The sequence below is a fragment of the Rhopalosiphum padi genome, chromosome 1, assembly GCF_020882245.1.
Source record: "Rhopalosiphum padi isolate XX-2018 chromosome 1, ASM2088224v1, whole genome shotgun sequence".
Taxonomy (NCBI): domain Eukaryota; kingdom Metazoa; phylum Arthropoda; class Insecta; order Hemiptera; family Aphididae; genus Rhopalosiphum; species Rhopalosiphum padi.
The window spans coordinates 53056949-53079119 of record NC_083597.1 but is presented as its reverse complement, the minus strand read 5'-3'; the positions used below and the strand labels follow the sequence as shown (position 1 = coordinate 53079119).

At 26.3% G+C, this 22171-nt stretch overlaps 3 protein-coding genes and 1 long non-coding RNA gene across 4 annotated transcripts; 2 read left to right on the top strand and 2 right to left on the bottom strand.

Moving 5' to 3' along the window:
- Positions 1–92: 92 nt before the first annotated feature.
- On the top strand, positions 93–2478 carry LOC132923032 (vacuolar protein sorting-associated protein 4). Its single transcript, XM_060986830.1, has 8 exons — positions 93–248; positions 539–650; positions 722–863; positions 925–1159; positions 1233–1500; positions 1567–1780; positions 1850–2078; positions 2139–2478. The coding sequence occupies exons 1-8, from the start codon at positions 225–227 to the stop codon at positions 2238–2240; spliced, it is 1326 nt and encodes a 441-aa protein (XP_060842813.1). The 5' UTR covers positions 93–224; the 3' UTR covers positions 2241–2478.
- Positions 2479–5878: 3400 nt separating this feature from the next.
- LOC132923025 (pyruvate dehydrogenase [acetyl-transferring]-phosphatase 1, mitochondrial) lies at positions 5879–8469 on the bottom strand. Its single transcript, XM_060986817.1, has 6 exons — positions 8247–8469; positions 8040–8184; positions 6987–7471; positions 6771–6916; positions 6475–6667; positions 5879–6331 (listed from the first exon to the last, which is right to left on the bottom strand). The coding sequence occupies exons 1-6, from the start codon at positions 8367–8369 to the stop codon at positions 6011–6013; spliced, it is 1413 nt and encodes a 470-aa protein (XP_060842800.1). The 5' UTR covers positions 8370–8469; the 3' UTR covers positions 5879–6010.
- Positions 8470–9162: 693 nt separating this feature from the next.
- Positions 9163–11647, bottom strand: LOC132931909 (uncharacterized). The gene is made up of 3 exons (XR_009662791.1): positions 11330–11647; positions 10130–10902; positions 9163–10055 (listed from the first exon to the last, which is right to left on the bottom strand). It is a non-coding gene; the product is annotated as an uncharacterized LOC132931909 (long non-coding RNA).
- Positions 11648–19087: 7440 nt separating this feature from the next.
- On the top strand, positions 19088–21764 carry LOC132917802 (peptidyl-prolyl cis-trans isomerase-like 1). The gene is made up of 6 exons (XM_060978725.1): positions 19088–19476; positions 19665–19877; positions 19935–20068; positions 20650–20739; positions 20823–20930; positions 21565–21764. Exons 2-6 carry the CDS (start codon positions 19795–19797, stop codon positions 21675–21677), a joined length of 528 nt encoding a protein of 175 aa, XP_060834708.1. The 5' UTR covers positions 19088–19476; positions 19665–19794; the 3' UTR covers positions 21678–21764.
- Positions 21765–22171: the final 407 nt, after the last annotated feature.

Genomic DNA, 22171 nt, shown 5'->3' with positions numbered 1-22171 from the left:
CTGTCCCAGGATAACGACATCTGTTGTCCGGATGACACACTAGGTTATAGCCGTTGGTTACACTGCACTCGCATATCCTTATCAATTGTGGATTTTTTCTAGATATTTATTATTTTCCATAAAAATAAAAGTTTTTAGTCGAACAACTGGAACAATTATTAATCAATTAAATGAATATCTAAATATTAATAATTCATATACTTAATTTAGTCTATGATTATAATATGGCCGTATCTGCTACTTTACAGGTAATTAATAATATTATATAATATGCAATTATCAAAATTGAGATGAATATAAAGTTTAAATCCAACTACCTATTAGTTTGATTCTTAAGTGGATATTGTAGTTGTAAATTTATAACTTTGGTAGTGGGGTAGGTGGACCTAACTATATTATTTTAAAACTAAGAAAGAATATAATTGACCATGACATTTTTTAATTTAATAAAATACTTTATTTTCATTTTGATTTTCTACAAATTATTTACCTATAACCAAATTAAAATTATATCTATTTTAACTTTATTTTGTTCTAGAAAGCAATTGATTTAGTAACCAAAGCAACTGAAGAAGACCGTAATAAAAATTATGAAGAAGCCTTAAAATTATATGAAAGCGGGATTGAATATTTTTTACATGCTCTAAAATGTAAGTTTAATATAAATATACATAAAAATATAAATACATATTTTTGAAGCATTTTTACTAAAAATATACAGATGAAACCCAAGGAGAAAAAGCTAAGGATAGCATACGAGGTCGTTGTACACAATATTTAGAAAGAGCTGAAAAACTAAAAGATTACTTGAAAAATGGAAAAAATAAAAAGAAACCAGTTAAGACTGGAGAGTCAAACTCTAAGTAAGTTTCTCTATAAAATACATGAATATGAAAATAAAAATGACATTATGATTATTTACAGAAATGATGACAAGAAAAATGACAGCGATGATGATGGAGACGACCCTGAAGCAAAAAAATTACAAAATAAATTAGAAGGGGCTATTGTTGTTGAGAAACCTTGTGTAAAATGGTCAGACATTGCTGGCTTAGAAGGAGCAAAAGAAGCACTTAAAGAAGCTGTCATACTTCCTATAAAATTCCCTCACTTGTTCACTGGCAAAAGAATCCCTTGGAAAGGAATATTATTATTTGGGGTATATATACTCAATATTTTCAAAAATGATTACATTCATGAAAAATGAAAATTTATTTTAATTGTTATCTTAGCCACCAGGAACTGGTAAATCATACCTAGCAAAAGCAGTTGCAACAGAAGCCAATAATTCTACATTCTTTTCTGTCTCATCTTCTGATCTTGTATCTAAATGGTTAGGTGAATCTGAAAAACTTGTCAAAAATCTTTTTGAATTAGCTAGACAACATAAACCCAGCATTATATTCATTGATGAGGTAGATTCACTTTGTTCGTCACGTTCAGATAATGAATCCGAATCAGCTCGTCGAATAAAGACTGAGTTTTTAGTTCAAATGCAAGGTAATAATAACATATTTATTTATGTTGATATTTGATTTTCATATTATTGAATATTTTATTGTTTAGGTGTTGGTACTGATAATGAAGGTATTCTTGTATTGGGAGCCACAAACATACCTTGGGTACTTGATGCAGCTATACGTAGACGTTTTGAAAAGCGTATTTACATACCTTTACCAGAAGAACACGCTCGGTTAATAATGTTAAAACAAAATTTAGGTAATACCTACCATTTACTAACTGAAGCTGACCTAAAGACATTGGCTACTAAAACTGAAGGGTATATAAATATAATAAAATATTCCTATATATTATGTAATTTATAAAAAAAATGCATTATTTTAATTAGCTATTCAGGAGCAGATATTAGTATAGTTGTAAGAGATGCATTAATGCAACCAGTACGTAAAGTACAAACAGCTACACATTTTAAACGAATACCTGGACCTAGCCGAGCAGATCCAAATGTAATTGTGAATGATTTGTTAACACCGTGTTCTCCAGGTAGCCCTGGTGCCATTGAAATGTCATTTATGGATGTCCCCAGTGATAAACTTCTTGAACCTGCTGTTTCTATGGTAAATAACTGATAGTTTAATTATTTAAATATCTACTATACCATACACTGTTATTTATAGAGTGATATGTTACGTTCATTGGCTACATCTAAACCTACAGTGAATGATGATGATATGAAAAAATTAGATAAATTTACTATGGACTTTGGTCAAGAAGGGTGAGTCAGCTCTATATGTTCAAATAAATGCGATGAAAATGAATCAATTTTTAACCAGTTCTGTTTCTCCAGTGGATCAAGACATGAATTTTTTTTTTTTTTTAGAAATAAAATTATTTTCCCCAACTTTGTATCTAATTATTATGTTATCCTCGTCAACTATACATATTATTTATAATCTTTTTATTTTTCATATATTGTCTAGATATTATATAATAATAAATCATTTAATTTTTAATCAATTTTCATAAATATTTTATTGGTCTTCCGCGTAATTTAGCTACTTAATAATTTATCAATCTATTTCTTTATAACATGCTTAATAAGCATGTAGTATGCTTTTATGGTACAACCTGTTAGGTTTTTAAATTTTGTCAACACACAACATAATATATCTAGTAGCGTTATCATAATATACGTCTTATAATTGTCATGGATAATATCATTGATAAAACTAAATTTGAACATCAATGTACAATATTATTACATGGAAAATACTCTATCATATATTCATATTTATCAATAAAATATATCTTTTATTTTTATATATATAATATAAATATTTTATGGTATTCTAATATTAAACATTGTATAAATATTTTAAAACTTAAGGGGATGCTATACCCACATATGTTATCTACGTCTTATAAAAAATGTAAAATATGTAAGTTTAATGCGGATAATAGAACCACTCAGGCTGTAGTAATAGTTAGAACTAAATTCACTTGCAATATAGACAATATAGTTGAGAACATTATCTGTGAAATATAATTTTTATTTTTTTGATATGACTAAAACAATTTTTGTTTCAAAATCCATTATTTTTGAACTTAAATAACTTTTTTTGTAGTTCTGATATTGAAAAAATAAAAACTACATTTCTCAGCCAAAGTTCTCCTTTTAAGTTGTGAAAATTTTGTTTCTTAGTTATGAATGTAGCCTCCTTGTTTCTTTCCTGTGCATAACAGTTTTTGCTGTTTTACATTTGAAAGAATGAGAAATTATGTGCGAATACAACTTCCCCGCTTAACACCACCCACCAATAATATAATTCAGAACCACTTATGGGTCTTGACCCATAGGTTGAGATGTTCTAGTACAAGGTATTATATTTAATGAAATTCTTATAAATAGATTTTCTTAATAATGTTGTGTATTTATATCACTTATATCCATAATAACATAGAATATATTTCTTTTAAAATTATTGTCAGTTAATATTGAGTGACTTCATTATCAACAAACTTACTTGTTGCAAATTGTTTGCTTTTTAGAAGAATCAAATGGTATTCGCAACATTTTACATATAAATTTATTCTTTTATTTTTCTTACCAATTTTCACAACGCTCTACTATGTTTTCGTTATTTTGGTTACTTGCAAGAAATTACTGTTAAAAAAAAAATTGTAAAATTAACCAATTTCATAACTCTATAACAAAAATAACCGCACACTACTTTATATATTATTCTCTGCAAGGATAATTATTTAGTTCAATATTTTTCCCTCCTAAAAACATATTTATGATTTATCTGCTGAGGAAAATTATAAAGAAGTATTTTTTTGTTTAATTCTCTACCATTCTCTTCACTTAATAAGGTAAAAATTCATGTTTAAAATTGAAATACCTTAAAAACACTGAACTGAATATTTAGTTAAATGCTAAAAATTATTATTTTTATTTTCCCTGACGAAAGCTATGAAATTGCATGCATTATTATTGCATCACTAAATTCAATAATGGTACAATGATGACTCGATAAGGATTACAATTTTAAATAGGCAAGTGGCGAGAGTTCTTCAGTTTATAATTTATAATAAGTAATAGGAATAAAGCTATTATTTTAAAAAAATCTTTCAATCATAAATATCAATATTATCCAAACCAAAATTTGTGCTTATTAATTAAACAAATTTGTCTTGATTAAATGTTTATTTGATCTTAAATCCTATTTCAAAGATAAATTCAATATTTATGATACATCAAGTATAATTTTAAACAATTAAATTAACTGGTTTAATTTTTTTCTTTATCTGATAGGTTTATAAAAATGTATGGCAAATGGCTAAATATCAAACAATATAATAGAAATAAGAAACCTAACTACAAAAGTTTTAGTTGAGACATACAACAAAAACTGTCAATAATTTAGAACAAATTTCTTTAATACTGATTTTTCATTTATACTAATTAAATATGCATTTACTTGCCTCAGCCATCTATGATTTATTATTTTGTACTTAAAAACTTATGAAATACTTAGTAAAAAATAAATTATCATTAATATTTAAGCTTAGAGATATAGTTTAGTATAATTTATAAAAATGTTGTAACATTCATATTATAATTGTTTCAATGTTAACTGTATATGTCATTACATGGTTCCCATTGAATAATTTTACTTTATAAATAAGTAATTACTTTTTTGTCGTAAACTACATTATTTATTAAAAATTACAAGGCAATAAGCAAATTATAGCAATTAACTATGATAATTTATTTTATTTGATAAATTAGTTATAAATGGAAATAATGATGTTTGTTAACAATTGATTATGGTTAATGGGGATATTATAATTTATAATAAAATAAAAAATGTATTATATATATATTTATATATTCATTTTACTAATAGTAAAAATTCCATTTGTTTTATAATCTCAAATGAAAATGAAATAATATATTTTTTTTAAGTCTGTTTAATATAATCTATTTATTTTGTTTATATATTGTTATGATTTTTCCTAACATTAAAAATATTTTTTTTATCACACAGAATTAAACTTAAAAACTATTGAAATTGTCACTATTTTTTGTTACAATCAGTGATTAGGTAAAGATATACACTTGTGGGCCTAGATTTAGTATAATAAGAATTACCTGAGCAATTTTTTTTATTATATTTATGTTAATTCCCCTTTCTAGCATAGACAAATTATGTATATGCCAGGGGCGCCGTTTGTGGTATCGCAGGGTATACATTGGTGACCCTATTTTTTCCTATAACATATTGGCCTGTCTTAATTTTATACTGCGCCGGTACAGCTAAAATGTAATAAATAAACTATTATAATAATTTTTGAAAAATATTTTATAAATAATATAATATATTTTATAAATTATTAAAAATTTGTAAAAATCAATCTTACGTTATTCATTTTGCTAATTATTTATAAACTCTTAATTTCAAACTTCAAATAATTTAATGATACAAATAACTGCATACTAATATCTTACATTGATTTTTTTTTATAATATATTGGTTACAGCTTTATTTGTATAATCAAAAATTTTATTTGAATGATAACACTATAATAGTCATAATTATTCATTATAAATTGAGGTGCTTAAGTTAAATGTATGAATTATATTTATAGATAATGTCAGTATAATCAAGATTCAAAGTAAGAGTATGTAGGCTGGTTCTAAGACTTCTATAAATAGGCTAAAATGTATACATAATGCCCTATCTTTTAAGACAGTAATAAATTTCAAAATTTTTACTATGTTCTGATATGGTGGACAAATTTGGCAGCCCTATTTTAAAACTGAATTGGCGCCCCTGGTATATGCCACTATTTAAAATTACATTTGTTTGTGATTAATTTATATTCAACAATTAACAATAAATAAATACAAGCATTTTCAATTCTTTACACATTTAATATATATTTAGTTTTTTTCTGAAATTAAATGTAAAAGATAATGATAATTTTTTTATATCACACTATATCATTAGACATACATTTTAAATTTGAAAACAAATTAACTACTTTAAGCTTGAGGATGTCTTAAGTATTCAGTATTAAAATAAACAATAGTTATAGTTATATCATCTCTAAATGATCTAGAAATATTTTTAGGTAAATTAAGTAATTGAGATAATTTAGCATGCTCAACACCATACTCTGAACCCCCTAATGCATTACGTATTAAATGTGTACATGCATTTGCATCTACTGGTTTTCGTTTTAAACTGTCTCGTCTTTGTAAAAGTAAATTATTTATTTCACTTAATTTCATATTTTTTCTTGGTAACTTAAGTGGTGTCAGTGTAACTTTTCCGCTCATATGTTCTCCGACCAAACGAACAACCTAAAATTTTTAAATTATTACTTTAGTTACACTTTTCACTTTTAAAAAACAAATACTGAAGAGTTTTTAAATTTTAATGAGCAAGTTATTTTTGGTGTTATCCTAAAAATTGTAAAACAATGATATTAACAAAACTATATTACTTGTAACGGAGACATAAAATCCCACAAACCATCTGTAGCAAGTATCAGAAATTTATCTCTAGGTTGAAGATGATGATGAGCAACTTGAGGTTTAGCAGTTAAATACGGAGGTGTGTAGTAAAAAGGTGGTATTGCATTTTCACCCAATTTAGGAACAATGTGTTCTAATAACATTTCTCTTGACCATTTATACCTAATATTTTAAATATTATCAAATAAATAATAATACAACACACATATTAAAAAATGAAAGATATTTTATAATATCATTTCTAATTTACTTTAAATGTAACAACCTTAAATCTCCAAAAGCTCTTAATGGTGCTAGCTGACCAAGAAGCCTTTCATATTTTATAACTGTATCTTTTTCATTTGAAGGATGTTCAGAAATCACTCTATGAAGTTCATTTAAATTATCAGTATTATGTTCTTCAACCATGACCTAGTTAAACACATAACTATAGTATATACTATATTCTAAGGAATGTGGGGCATAAATAATATTAGTCTACCTTAGCTATCCATGTATCATCGTCAGTATATACTCCAACTACTGCCAAACAATCTCCAGTTGAAGCAACATGTAAATGAGGGCCATCAATATGAGCAACACATGCTACAGATCCAGACAATCCAACATTCAATGTCAAATTATCTACTTCACTATTGATATTTAATCTTGCTTCAGACATAATATCTTCATCAAGTTGCAAAAATGCTTTTTCTAATGCATCTTTCATTTTAAACTGATGTTCTTGACGTTCATTTATTAATTTAAGTACATATGATTTTAAACTTTGGGCATATAAGGTTTTTAATTCAGCAACTAAATCAAATGTCTCATTACGCATTTCAACAAGCTGATTGCCAGATTCTAGATATTCTAAAAGTAATGGCTTGGGTAACAGACTTACACAAATGTAATCAAATAAACGTTTGGTAATTACATGTGAACAACTTGCACCACCATGTCCATCAAAAACTCCAAACAACATACCTAAAAATTGAAAATAATAGATATTAATTGAAGTCTTTGACATTAAACATATAGATATAGCACTTCTATTTTTACTAAATATACACTTTTGGCCACCATAATAGAGAGAGAAACTATGATTCTTGCAGAAGCTTTTGAATGATAAAGAAACTATCATTTAATGAAGAGTTTTTATCAGTCATCCGCACCAAAAATATATTCTGGATTCACGCCTGATTCATATATAACCTAAGTGCAACTGCAGTATAATCAATAAAAAATTAGTTTTAAATTAAATTTAAAATTTTGATAAATTATAAATTTCTGATGAGATATAAATCAACTATAATAAGCGCCAATATAGACATTATCTATTAGTCTTATAATAAATTATAATCATAGTTTTATGAGAAGATAGTATAAGATAATTTGGCTATTATAAATTCAGAGCTTACAACCTGATTTTAAAAATGTTCATAAATAATTTATAACCAGTCACTAGAATTTGTTTTTGACAAATCAAAAGCTTAAAAACCGATTTAAAAAACTATAACCATAATTTATAAACAACATATTCAAATACACCAACCAGATGTTAAAAGACATTTTGCTTCAGCACGAGCATCTTCAATTGGTGCATTTGATTCCAGTTGATTTGTTTCATATGCTTTAACAGATCCCAAATTCTGTTCAAATTCATAAATATGTTCTTTAGAGCTTAAAATCGCTGTCACCTACAATTATACGAATAATTTAAGTAATAAGTAGTAGGTATTTTAAAATTAAAAAATAATACTTCTTGAGGTGTGATTTTTCTAGCAACAACAGACTTATGAATACATTTTGAATGTAATTGAAACTTGAATATATTTTTAATGCCTAATAAACACACGTTATTTGTGTAAAAATTAATAGACATGATACACCAAATCAAAAGCAATAATAAAAGCTATGAACTATGAAGTATGAATTAATTTTTAAATGTTCAATGTTCATTCATCGGTCATCGAATAAATTTTATCCAATTCTATTATCATTTATCACAATTTAAGATAATCACGAACCACGGACTAAGCAAGATTATAATATTCTGTGATTATGGTAGCTATGTTGAGTTACGTACCACCTAGATCCCGCGACAAGTAGATCCACGTACGTCAACTGGATCCCTTTAGACATTTAGAACCTCAAAGACAATTTAGATTCCATATTAACTATAATCTTCCACGTCATTTAGGTACCCAGAAATCGGCGGTAATTTAAAAAACTTGTCAAAAAAAATACTTAAATAACAATTTAAATTTAAAAAATATTATGAAATAGGTATAAGTAAGTTACATGGCGTTAGTAAAATCTCTAATTCCATTAACTATTATATTAGATTCGATGTTTTAAATAAGTAGTAACGTTTCATTATATTCTAATATACACGATATATGAATTATCGATTATGTTAATGTAGAACTTATATATAATTTTTAAAAGAACTTGCTCAAATACCTATTTATTATAATAGGTAAGTACATTAAAACCTAACCATTAACCTAATAATTACAATAATTAGTAAATAAAAATATGTGTAAATTCAATGTTTTAAGTAAAGTAATAGATACACACAATATTTCTGGCAATATTAAACTTGACCCGCTTTTGTTAGTGTATTTGCAAAATAAGAACTAATATAATAACTATACTTGAAGTCTTTATAACAAGTCAAAGAATATTTTTTAAATATTAAATATTATTTTATTAAAATACTTTATAAAACGTTAATATTTCTCGTTTCTTGATATAAATAATTATTTAATTGGTATTTAATAAAAAAATGTATGCAAGGTTAGGTAACTATAAGATAAGAATAACAGTGTTGGGTAATTTTCCACACCACCTTTATTATTAAACGACGTACAATAACATTGTCCGTATTGTTTAATAACTTTATGAGGTATTACACGAGGCGCGTTTTTTTATTGTGGTGTCCCCAGTAGGCCTAATCCACATCGTAAGCGAGAACGCATCATATGCAGGGGCGTATTTAGGTAGGGGCTTTGGGTCCAGTTGTCCAGAACGGCAAATTTTTATTTCGTACTTTATGAGTACTGGCGCAGTGACGTCAATCATTAATATTTTTCACAACAAATGTGTGCCATAGAGGTATAAAATACTATAGTATTTATATAACATGGTATTCTATGGTATTAACAGTTTGACCATTGCGCGGCGTAGAAGTTTTTTAATTTTTTTAAATGGTGGGGGAGGCGGCAAAATATGTGTTGCCCTTATCCTAAAATTCCTAAATACGCCACTGATCATATGAATGCATTCAAATAATAAAAAAAAAATATACAATAACTTAAATTAAGTGGATATTAATAATACTATTATATAATATAAAACGGGTAATGTGTATAATATATGTGTGTTGCCGGCCGGCGATAGTCAATGTGTTAGATGAGTGGATGAGAGATGAGCGCTAATGCGTAAAGGGGGGACAACTAAATTAAGATGAGCTTCTTGATGCTGCCAATCTTCCTCCGGGTTGAAACGAAGCCGAGTGCCGACACATTTCCCATCAGCTTTGTGAGTTGTGACAAATTCTTCTTCACTAATAAATATTATATATTTATATATAGTATACTGTACCTACTACGATTCTAAAAATTATAATATAATACAAACAAATACTTTCGACAGTTGAATTTCTTTTTGCTGCTGCTAGACGTCCTCCGGGTTGAAACGAAGCCGAGTGCTGACACATTTTCCTTCAGCTCAATGACAAATTCTCCGTCGGTGGGTAGTCCATGATCCACTCAAATGTTCGGTTCCTATAAAACTTCAACTAATGTGCTGATTAAATGTAATTTAAATTTATAGTAAAATTTTAATGTTTAAGAAATCTATGTTGGTGTTCTTTTATTTTTGAATTTAAATTAATTTGAAATTTTATATTCATAATTTATCAGTTAAAACTTAAAAATGTAAACATGAACTAAAAAGATAATAGTATATTGCAGTTTATCTTTCTGTTCGGTGGCCACCTTTTTAATTCCTCACTCTCTTTTATAAGAAAGTTAAACAGCACAATAACTATAAAAAAATATAAATTTAAACATACACAAAGACGAACTAGCTTTGTGATAAGAAAAAAAAATTGAAAAAATTAGTAATTTATCAACGTATTATTAAAATAAAAAGAACACCTAAAACCGTAGTACAGTATATTATCTGAAAAAAAACCATAAAAATTAAATATAATTTAAGTAAATATTCATAATATACTGTACTACTGTTCAAAAAATTATAGTATTAAACAAACACAGCCTTGTGACATTTATTTTTGTTATTTAGATGTGCTTCTTAATGATACTGCCAATCGTCCTCCGGGATGACATTACACAAGGATATAGCGTAATTATTTCAGTTTTTTTGTTTTTCCGATATTATGGCAAGATCTGAAATTTTTTGTTTTATTTTACTATTTACCACCCAAAGTACCAATAAATTGATGCATATTTGCTACAAGAATTCATGACAAACAAAAAATAAACTACGTAATTGTAAGATCTTTATACATTTTTCGTTACGTCCACGTCCAGAATCTAAGGTGTACTATTTTACTGCTATTCTAATATAATATAATCGCGAATAATACAAATAATACATGTTTGTTATTTCTCACAATTTTTGTCTACTATAACTAATGAGTAAAATAAGTAGGCATTGTGTACTATTTTTTCATTGGACCCTGGAGAATAAAATATGCGTCTACATCAACTACATCGTCCGACTAGCGCGGATTGTTCATATAAATTTATATATTTTATTTTAAGTTTAAAAAATAATTTTAATCCCAAAAAAGAATAATAAAAAAAAACTTACTTAAGCGTCGACTGTTCCCGTGAAACCGAGTTGTGTCAATCTTCCGACTATACGTAGTAGTGCACCGCCGCCGAAGAAACTGCAAATTTTCTTCATATCGATCTTCATCGTGATTCTAAATGAGAATAAAAATTCATTTTCATGAAAATAAACAGCACGAAATGAAAATGAGAATACTTGTCATGTACTTCAGTACTGTTAATTAAGACTATTATAGAATTGTTAATCGTCTTCGACGAATGTCGTAGATTGACGTATGCCACAGATGACGAATATTGTAATATGATAAATCTATGTTTTTTTTTTTATATAGAACTCTTTGTGATATTATACAATCTATTTTTCTATTTTAGCTGTTTGACATATGAACGTAAAATTGAAACATTTAAACTATAGACCAAATCTTTATAGATATTGCAAAGTATTAATATTTTATTCTAATGAAAATGATTACAAATTATTTAATTTAATCTATAAAAATAGTGAACTAAACAAAAATAATTATATTTTTATATATATTTAAAAAAAAAGAATTATGATTAATATCGTTATGTTTTTGAGTTATTATTTCTGCATTTTTTTGGTTTTAATCACGCAGTGCTTTATATACATATTCTCAGTGGTGGCTTTGGGGGTGAGGCAAGTGAGTCGCCTAAAATTTTGTAGCAAACAATACTCTAAAAGTGTATATTTCTTGGCTTACCGATGGCAAACATTTCGCTAATAATTTTTAACATTTTTATGATTTTATTTGAAAAAAATTCTTCTTTACGAAGTTTAATAATATGAATATTAAATTATCATTTATTTTATTATAGTATAATATTATTCCGTGTTTATTACCAAAAATAGCGATATACCAATAAGAAATGCACGAAATAATAATTATGTAAACAAACGCTCGTGCACACATGCGAATGTACACGAATGCACGCGACTATTAAATAAGCTGAATTGCGCAATGATCAATGTGAGGCGACTTTTTCATCGCCTCTGATACTAAAAATATATGTGGTACTATGGTCAGCCCGAAGCCATGTCTACGGCACGTTCAACAACAACATAATATAGATATTGGATAATCATAAACCGTTATTATTGTCACAGCGCCTGATGAAACCGATTTCATTATTAGTTTATATCTCTGTTGTTCGAATCATCGCTTGTGCAGTCGTGCTTATTCGTTTAAATTTGTTAACGCGTGTTGTCGTGCTTTGATTTAACATTAAAGTAATTTAAGTATATTATTATTTTTTATAGTTATAATTATTTTTATATTTTTAAATTCCATTATTATTAAGTTTAATTTTTGTTATGAAGGGGGGGGAGTGATACATAAGTCGCCTCACCAAAAAAATACAACCAAAACCGCCACTGCATATTCTTACAAGTAAACTTACATATATATATCTGAAAACACCTATCATAATAGAAACAAATTCATACATTTCCTTTATTATGGTTTCATGTAACAAATAGTACCTAGTCAATGCTTTAAGGAATTCAATTTTCAGTACCATTTTACAAAATAATCAAATATTACATTCAATTAAAGATAAAGAAATAATTATTACAGTGTTGCTTTATACATTAGTGATTAAGTTTATTACTGTAATTAGTGTGTGAAATTTGAATTTAAAGAGACAGTCAGTCAACCTTCATTAATAAGTATAATTTTGATGTATTATGACTTATAATATTAATGTTGATTGATATTGCTAAGTATTTTATTTTTTTTTTGTGTAAAGTTTGACAAGCTACATTTTTTCCCAAAACATTGCATTTATCATAATATTCATAATTATTATACTATTGTATAAATAATAAATATAATTTATACCGTATTATATTCTTATTATATACTTTTGAGTCAATAGGTATAACCCTTTCGTAAAATAATTTGAATAAATAATATCTTAAGATTAATCTACGTATGTCAAAAATGTCATTGTGTACGTATAGTATAACATGTACAAAAAACTTTTATGTCCCTACAAATAATATTATAAATAATAACAAAATTGAAAATATATAATATCGTAAATATACCTACATAATTTCAAAATATTTTGAAAAATACTATTTGTAAGAAATACTCTCATAAGAATTTAGTTAAAGTTTTAAGTATCTAAGATTATTCGTTTTTGAACTATAACAAAATATAAAAATTATTTGAGAAAAAATATTTATTTTTAGGGTGGGTGTATAATAAACATTTAATAAGTTATAGGTTTAATACTGAACTTCAAATAGTCATAAAAAATAATGTCTTTCCAGTAAACATATTATTTTTGTTTTAGGTTAAAAAAAAATAATGAGAATTCCAATATAGTATTTTTAAATTGTAGATATAAAAAGAAAATATTTATATGAATATCTAAGTATCTAACGAAAAAATTAATTTGAACATTTTATAGATTTAGCCGAATACAATCAAAATTGTAATTTTAAACGTTTATAAAATATACCGTGACTACTGACTATACATTTTTTATTACAGTAAATTAGTGAACGATTGATGAAAAAGCCTGTATTAAATTTTAAATCATATTTGCATATCTATAATGTTTTTCGGCTTAATAAAAAAAAAAAAATGTAATTGTTTTAAATAATGAAAATGCTTTTAAAATTATACAATTTACCTATAGAGAAATCATAATGTAGATAATTGGTAAATTTTTCAAAATTCTATAATTAGCATTTTTTAATTAAAATTAAATTAATAAATTAATTTTGTCGATATTATTATACAAGTATATAGCGTAATAATACATTTGTTTTTTTGTGTTTTCGATATTATGACAAGATTCGAAATTCTTTATTTTATTTTACTATTAACCACCCTGCAAAGTACTAAATAGATCATATTTGCTACAATAATTTATGACAGAAAAGAAACTACACAATGGTCAAATAAATATACATTAATTGCTATGTCCAGGATCTAAGGTATACTTGACAACTTTAGTTTATTCTTGGCTATTTTATACATTGGACCAGTGGTCAACCTTTTTGGACTCTCGGGCCACATTCACAAACTAAAAACTGTTTGCGGGCAAGAAAAGAATAAAAATTTAATATACTTAAATTATTTACTATGCAAAAAAATATTGTTTAGAACTTTAAATTAAAAAAAAAATTCGTCGTTTTAGTATTTAAAGCGGGCCGTAGACAATAGCTCACTGGTGGCCGGCCATTGCATTGGACGATTGGAAATAAAATATAAGTCTGTCATCCAAATATAGCAGCTTGTACACGTCAATAAATATTTATTTTAAGTATAATAAATAAATTTAATATTCCATAATTATGGGAAAATTAACTTACGTAAGTATTCTTCAACGCTGTTCGGCGAAATCGAGCTGTACCACATTTACAGTTCAAACGTGCACCATCACCGCAGAAGAAACAGCTAGCTCTTATTTCTCCATTCGTCTTCTTTGCGCTTCAGAATGAAATTATTAAAATACTCTATAAAAATGAGAGCACTTGTCAAGTACTGAAGGCTGTTGTTTGACGACTGTCGACTGTTCAATAAAATATTAGAATGGTTAATCGTCTCCTACAAATGACGACGATTGATGTTTGCCATGGATGACAAATATTATAACAATATGATATATCATATGTTTTTTTATATAGAACAATAGAACTCTATGTGATATTATAGGATTTATTTTTATATCTCAGCTGTCTTGCATACGAAACTTTTGGTATTTAATTAATTTCATACGTAAAACCATAATAATTGTATATCCTGAATTTTTTTTTTAATTATAATTTTATTATTTCAATAGATTTTTGGTAAAATTGTTCACCAAAAAATAAAACCATATAACTATAGTAATATTTCCAGCTTTTTTGTTTTTCCGATATTATGGCGAGATCTGAATTTTTTTTATTTTTTTTTACTATTTACCAACCAAAGTACCAAATAGATCATATTTGCTACAAGAATTCGTGGCAGACAGAAAATAAACTACATAATTGTAAAATCATTATACATTTTTCGCTACATATCCAGGATCTAAATTCTAAGGTGTACTTATAACGACTTTATTTTATTCTTGGGAATTTCATCATTAATGCATGATCGGTAACCTTTTTGAACTCTCCGGCCACATTCACAAATTAAAAACAGTTTGCAGACCAGATAAAAATGAAAAGTTTATATTCTTAAATTATTTAATATGGAAAAAAATATTGTCTAGAACTTTAAAATAATAAAATATAAATAAAAAAAATGTCAGTGTTTTAGAATTTAAAACGGGTCGTATATACAATAACCCGCCGGTTGCTGACCACTTCATTGGACATTTGGACTGGAGGATCGAAAATAAAATATAGGTCTGTCATCGGGGTAACAGCTTGTAGAAGTCAATAAACATTTATGTTATGTATAAATAGTAAATTTATTACTACCTCAAAATTATAGGACAATTAACCTACGTAAGTATATCCTTCGACGCTTTTCGGCGAAATCAAGCTGTGCCATATTAAAGTTCAAACGTGCATCGTCACTGAAGAAACAGCTATAGTTTATTTCTTCATTCGTCTTCTTTACGTTTTGAAATGGAATTATTGAAATATTTTATGAAAAATTGAAAATGAGAGTACTTGTCATGTACTGAAGGCTGTTGTTTGACGACTGTTCAATAAAAATATTAGAATTGTTAATTGTCTCCTACAAATGACAACGATTGTCGTTTGCCATCGATGATAAAATATATTATAATTATGTTTTTTTTTATAGAACTCTGTGTGATTTTATAGGATTCATTATTATATTTCAGCTGTCTTTCATACGAAACTTTTGGTATCTAATTAATTTCATACGTAAAATCATAATAATTGTATATTATCCTGAATTTTTTTTTAAACTATAATTTTATAACGGTTATTAACGGTTTTATACGGTTTAGCAGAACTAAATGATTAATAATTTTAAAAATATTTAAAAGTTTCATCATTAAACTGATATTACATACTAAATAGTTAATAGATTATAATCTATTACATATAATAAACAAGGACTTACAAAATCATAAAATTAATTTCTAAATACAAGCAGTTATTCACATTCAACTCGTTATACACATATAGTCACATATCATTTCCGTTTCGGTACCGTCCTGTTTAGGAATAATATATACTCATACTATTTTTACTGTTTTTAAAATAAATCTATAAGTTCTAACTAATATGCTCAGATAATTTGCGATATTAATATATATATATATAATAAATGCATCTGTTTATGGTATTATGCTATGTTTATTTTATCCTATAAGTGTATAATAAAAATATTTTGAAAATTATAATATTTATAAGAAATGCAAACATTAACATTTGTTAAAATTATCAAATAACTATAGTAATTCGTTTTTAAATTACTACAAAAAAACAAAAATCGGTTGAGCAGAAATAGTTATCACAGAAATATGAAATGAATATCTAATAATGTCATCAAAATTCAAAATTCAGACAATTATAAAAAAATATTAATGCGTCTTTTCAGAAAACTTTTTATTTTTGTTAGGGATAAAAAAAACTTATATTAGTCAAGTACTCGGCCAGTTAAAAATGAAAAATGCTATTTATAATATAAATATAAATTATTATATAAAATGGGTCTGGTAATATACTAATATGACGATTATGTATGTTTGGTCTCACGTATTTTATGCATCGCGCGTTCGGGAATAAAATATGCATACGTATACGTCACCCGGCGTGTAGCAGACTGTCCTGTGCATTAAGTATGTATTTATTTTATGTCTAAAAAGTAAATTAAAGCTCCAAAAGTATAGAAAATCAAACTCACGTAAACATCGATTTTTTTTGTGAAACTTAGTTGTGTCATATTTAATGTCCACACGTTCAATAACCACATCGCCGATGACCCAGGAACACCTTTCCTCGTCCGTCTTTACCACGTTTCGAATTGAAGATATTGAGATATTTCATCAAAATAAGCTGAACAGAACGGCATATGCGTGTAAAATATTATATATATTAAAGTACGGTTTAATGATTTGTACGTCTATTTTTTTCTCCGTTAAAATTATTACAACCGTCAATCGTCTCCGACGAATAGCGAAAATTGATGATTACCATAGATGATAGATTAATATGATAGATCCATATCCATAGATTATATACCGTATTATTATGTTGTAATATTATTATTAGCCAGACATTTAAATTTATTCGGGAGTCTGCCGTTCGAGAGACTCAATTGTGTACTTATACAAACTTTATATGCACGACAAGGCGGAGGGAGGGCGTGGTAGATTGTATAGATGTTGTTCAGGACATTGAGACTAGACTCTTTCAAAGTTTCTGCCATTGCCCATTGGCATCGCATAAATTAGTAATTAGTTGTTGTTATCGATATTTTTCGCCCGTATTATTATTGAATTCTCATTATTAATGTAAAAATATTATAATATTATCAATAATCAATATTAATATCGAAAACCATCATAATTATTTTCCAAATAGACAAAAATATTAAATTATAGGTACTACAATTTTCTTCAAACTTTTTTATTGCTTTACTACCTTTTTTTATGGTGAGTCCGCCATCTCAAAGCCCCTGACGAGCCGGCGACTGCAGGTGTTAATACATTTATGGCATAAACAGCTTAAAACTAATCTACATAACATTTTGAATACTTCACTGTTAGTGTTAAATAATAATACACGAATTGGTGTCTTTAAATAATATTTTTGTAATAACTTAAAACAAAATAGATAACTACACCTATAATCGTTATTTTTCGTTAAAATATACAGTTTTTGTCAATATTCAAATTTGGTATATGTACTAACTACTAACAGTAGCGCCGAACACGGGTATGAACTGGGGAAAATTCCCCAGAAATATTTATGGGTGGGTGGGTGATAATCAAAAATAGTTTGTTATGCAGTATCTTGTATGTATATAGTTAGAAATAAATATAGTACCATTCGAACGTAACTAACTAAACATTTTTTTAGTAGGTGCCAGGTGGGTCTAACACCAGCATTTTTTTCCCATAACATGAAATATAGATCGGCGCCACTGGACTTACAACTAACCTCTGAGACCGGGAGTGAGAATATGAATTAAGTTAAAACTTTTAAGCAATAATAATAATATAATAGTAGCTATAGTTATATAGTTGTACTAATTTATATAGGTACTATTCTGATTAATATAAAAAAAAAACATAAGATGGTGACCAGACATGAGTTATGGTTATTTTAACTGAGAAGTGAAATGTTCAGTAACTTCAGTTACTACATTTTAATTTTTTATTAGATGTACAAACGAAAACTAACATTACGAAAGCTTTACTTATGAAATAATTTATGCGTGTATTATTAAAACATTAGGTTATAATAGAAAATATTTTTTAATTGTCTATTAAACAAAAATTATATGAATTATGCTAGATAACAACTCTTATACTAGTGTTACTACGATATAATAACGTAAAAGCATTTAAATACATTGATAATTAAAAATTAATAATACTAATTACAAAATTAATTAATTTGTAAAATCCTTATGATTATTCATTTTTAATCCCCCGTCAATTGGATCCTCTTGCGTCAGTTAGTCACCGGGATCTAGCTGTCGAGGGATCTATATGACCGTTCACCGCTATGTTGTGGTCTCTAATGTTCATGGTTTCTAATTTAAACCGTGGTTGTAGCTACATCGTAATTAAAAGATAAGAGAACGGCGTCACTGTTTGATCTATTTTTTCCTCCGTGTCATAGACTATTATAACCACGGATATTCTGTGCTATAACCGTAAGCGGCACTAAACAGTGATAAAGCGTAAAGCCCTCGTATCTTCTTTCCAGTTCATTCTATTATTTCTATTTTCTAATTTTCTTTCCATATCCATTATCCAGTTAGGCAGTGTCCTTAGACATCTAGAAAATTGATAAGTCTTAAAGTCTATGATTCTATCTATCATTGGACTAAACATAAAATTAAATATAGTCAATTTATTATAAATTTATAATAATAACAGATTATAATATATAGAAGCAACGACAGCAAAAACGGAATACATATTGGTACAAATTGTTTTTTGTTGATTTATAATTATTTATTATAATCTGCAATAGGCATACAAAAGAAATTATAGGTGGGTATATAACTATTTTTTAATTATCTTAATATTCATCCTAGCTGTTGTTAAATAGTTTTAAATGTAAACTGTTTTATGATAACTTATGACGTAGTAATTATTACACTTATTTTTTTGTTACCTAATAAAGTAATAAGTATTATCTATATTTATAAAGTATTTAATAATTTAATATTTTTTTGTAGGAACTGAAAAAACAATTTCTCTTCAAAACTGTATACCAAGCGGACAACAGCAAGAAACATTATCATTGAATAAATCAAAATTAAATTAATTATTCACTAATATAGATTTGAAATAATACATAATAATATAATGAAAGATTCAGTTATGATCCACGGAGCTGGTGGTATCCCAGACAAGTCATGGAAACCACAATTTGGAATTATTGAAACTTCGTAAGAATCTATTGATAAAAACACTTAAAAACTTTTACTTACTACTGTTAACTTTAGAATGGGTCAGATAACAATTGAACTATACTGGGATCATGCTCCAGAGACTTGTCGTAATTTTGCAGAACTTTGTAGACGTGGTTATTATAATAATACAAAATTTCATAGAATTATTCGTAATTTTATGATTCAAGGTAAGAGTTTAATATCTTTTAAAATTTTAAATAGAGCAGGACAGTTTATTTTCTAATATTTTCTCTTTATTACGTCAAATAAATGTATGCAAATAACATAATATAGATTTAAATATCCATTTTTATTTCTACATTTCTACAATATTTATAAAGGGAGCCGCATCTGTAATATAAACTAAAAAAAATTTTCTTACTATCATTATTTGTATGGAAGTTGTCTATTTTATTTCAAAATCAAAAGAAACCGTGGACTCAAAAAGGTTGAAAACTACTGATCTATTATAATATGCTTAATAGTTAATAATAATTTATAGTAATATATATTACAGTTTATAATTTCACCAAATAATTCAAGAAAATATCTATAATAGTATACAAACTATTAAAACCTATTATACTTTGGTAAATCAGTTGGCCACCTTTTGAATATGGCATATAAATTTATATTTATTAGTTATTGATATCTCACTTAGAGCTTGTTAATAAACATTGATAAATACTGATTTCTATTAAGAGGTTTTCTCATATTAAATTATTAAACCGAGTATAAATACAATTATAATATTACTTGCTTATTTTAGGTGGTGATCCTACTGGCACTGGTAGAGGAGGTACATCAATTTATGGTACTCATTTTGACGATGAAATTCATGATGATCTTAGACACACAGGTTAAATCTTTTAAACTTTGTTCTATATTTAAACAAATGTTGTTTATTATACATTTTTATATTGTTTTATTATACTATTTTAGGAGCAGGTATTATGTCTATGGCTAATTCAGGACCTAATACAAATGGTTCACAATTTTTCATTACATTAGCACCAACTCAGTGGCTAGATAAAAAACATACAATATTTGGTAAATATGTAATCTAATACAACTAAAGAATATTTTAAATAAGAACAGTAAAAAATATATATATATAATATTTACTTCTTAATAATAACTAAATAGTTATTATGGAGCTATAGTGTTACACATTAATCAAACATAAAAATTATGCATATAATAACAGTTTAAGTTAATATTCCAATAATAGATTCTAAAACATATTTTTACATTTTTAACATAATTTATGTTCTATCCCATACAAAAGTATTTGTGCATTAACTGATGTTTTGTGTATAATAACTCCTTTTTGAACAAATGCCTCATATTTAAACACATTTATATTTTATACCATATTATTCTTTTTAGTCAATCTTTGGAATAAAATATAAATAATAAAAGCTTATTTCAAATACATAAAGATAGATTCCTTACAACTTGATGTAGTAAATTGTTTATAAGCACTATTATAGTACTCTTCAACATTTGATCATAATACATGCTCATAAACAGTTAAAGGGAGATGTAAAAATGTAATGTCTGCACAATACTTAAGTTATTTTTATTGATAAAACCGTATGATCAAATATTTGGAATATTAACTAACACATTTTAAGTATTATTTATATATTTATTAATATACAATCTTTGTATTTTTTATTAGGTCGTGTTCATTCTGGTATGAATGTTGTCAAAAGAATGGGTATGGTAGAAACTGATAAAAATGATAGACCTGTTGATGATGTAAAGATATTAAGAGGTGGAATAAATATGTAATCACATAATGAATACATCTCTATCTACAAAACTTGACTAAAATATTACAATGTATTCCACAATTACAAAATACAAATTAATAACATATTTTAGTTTTTTTATTTAGATATTAAGTTGTGTTAAGTGTATTTGTATTTTTTAAATGTTTCAAGCAGACTTAAGGGTATTAACCCAACATACAATTTAATAAATAGGGTTTTTTTTAATTGCTTGGGGACATGTTTTTATTTTCAGTAAAGGTTTTTAAAATTATAGTTCTCGTTAACTAGTAATAGCATTAACTACTTGTAAGTTGTACTTTATTTTAGCTTACATTTGTATTCTTCAATATTTTTATTTCACTATTTTTACTGCACAATAATAGTTCCAAATATAAATTAGTAGCTACTAGTCAATATTTTATTGTAAATTGTCCACTTTTTTCTTCATTTAATTTGTATTTTGTCAAAATGTTAGGGTATAAATAATAAATTGTGATATTTATTAAGGTATTT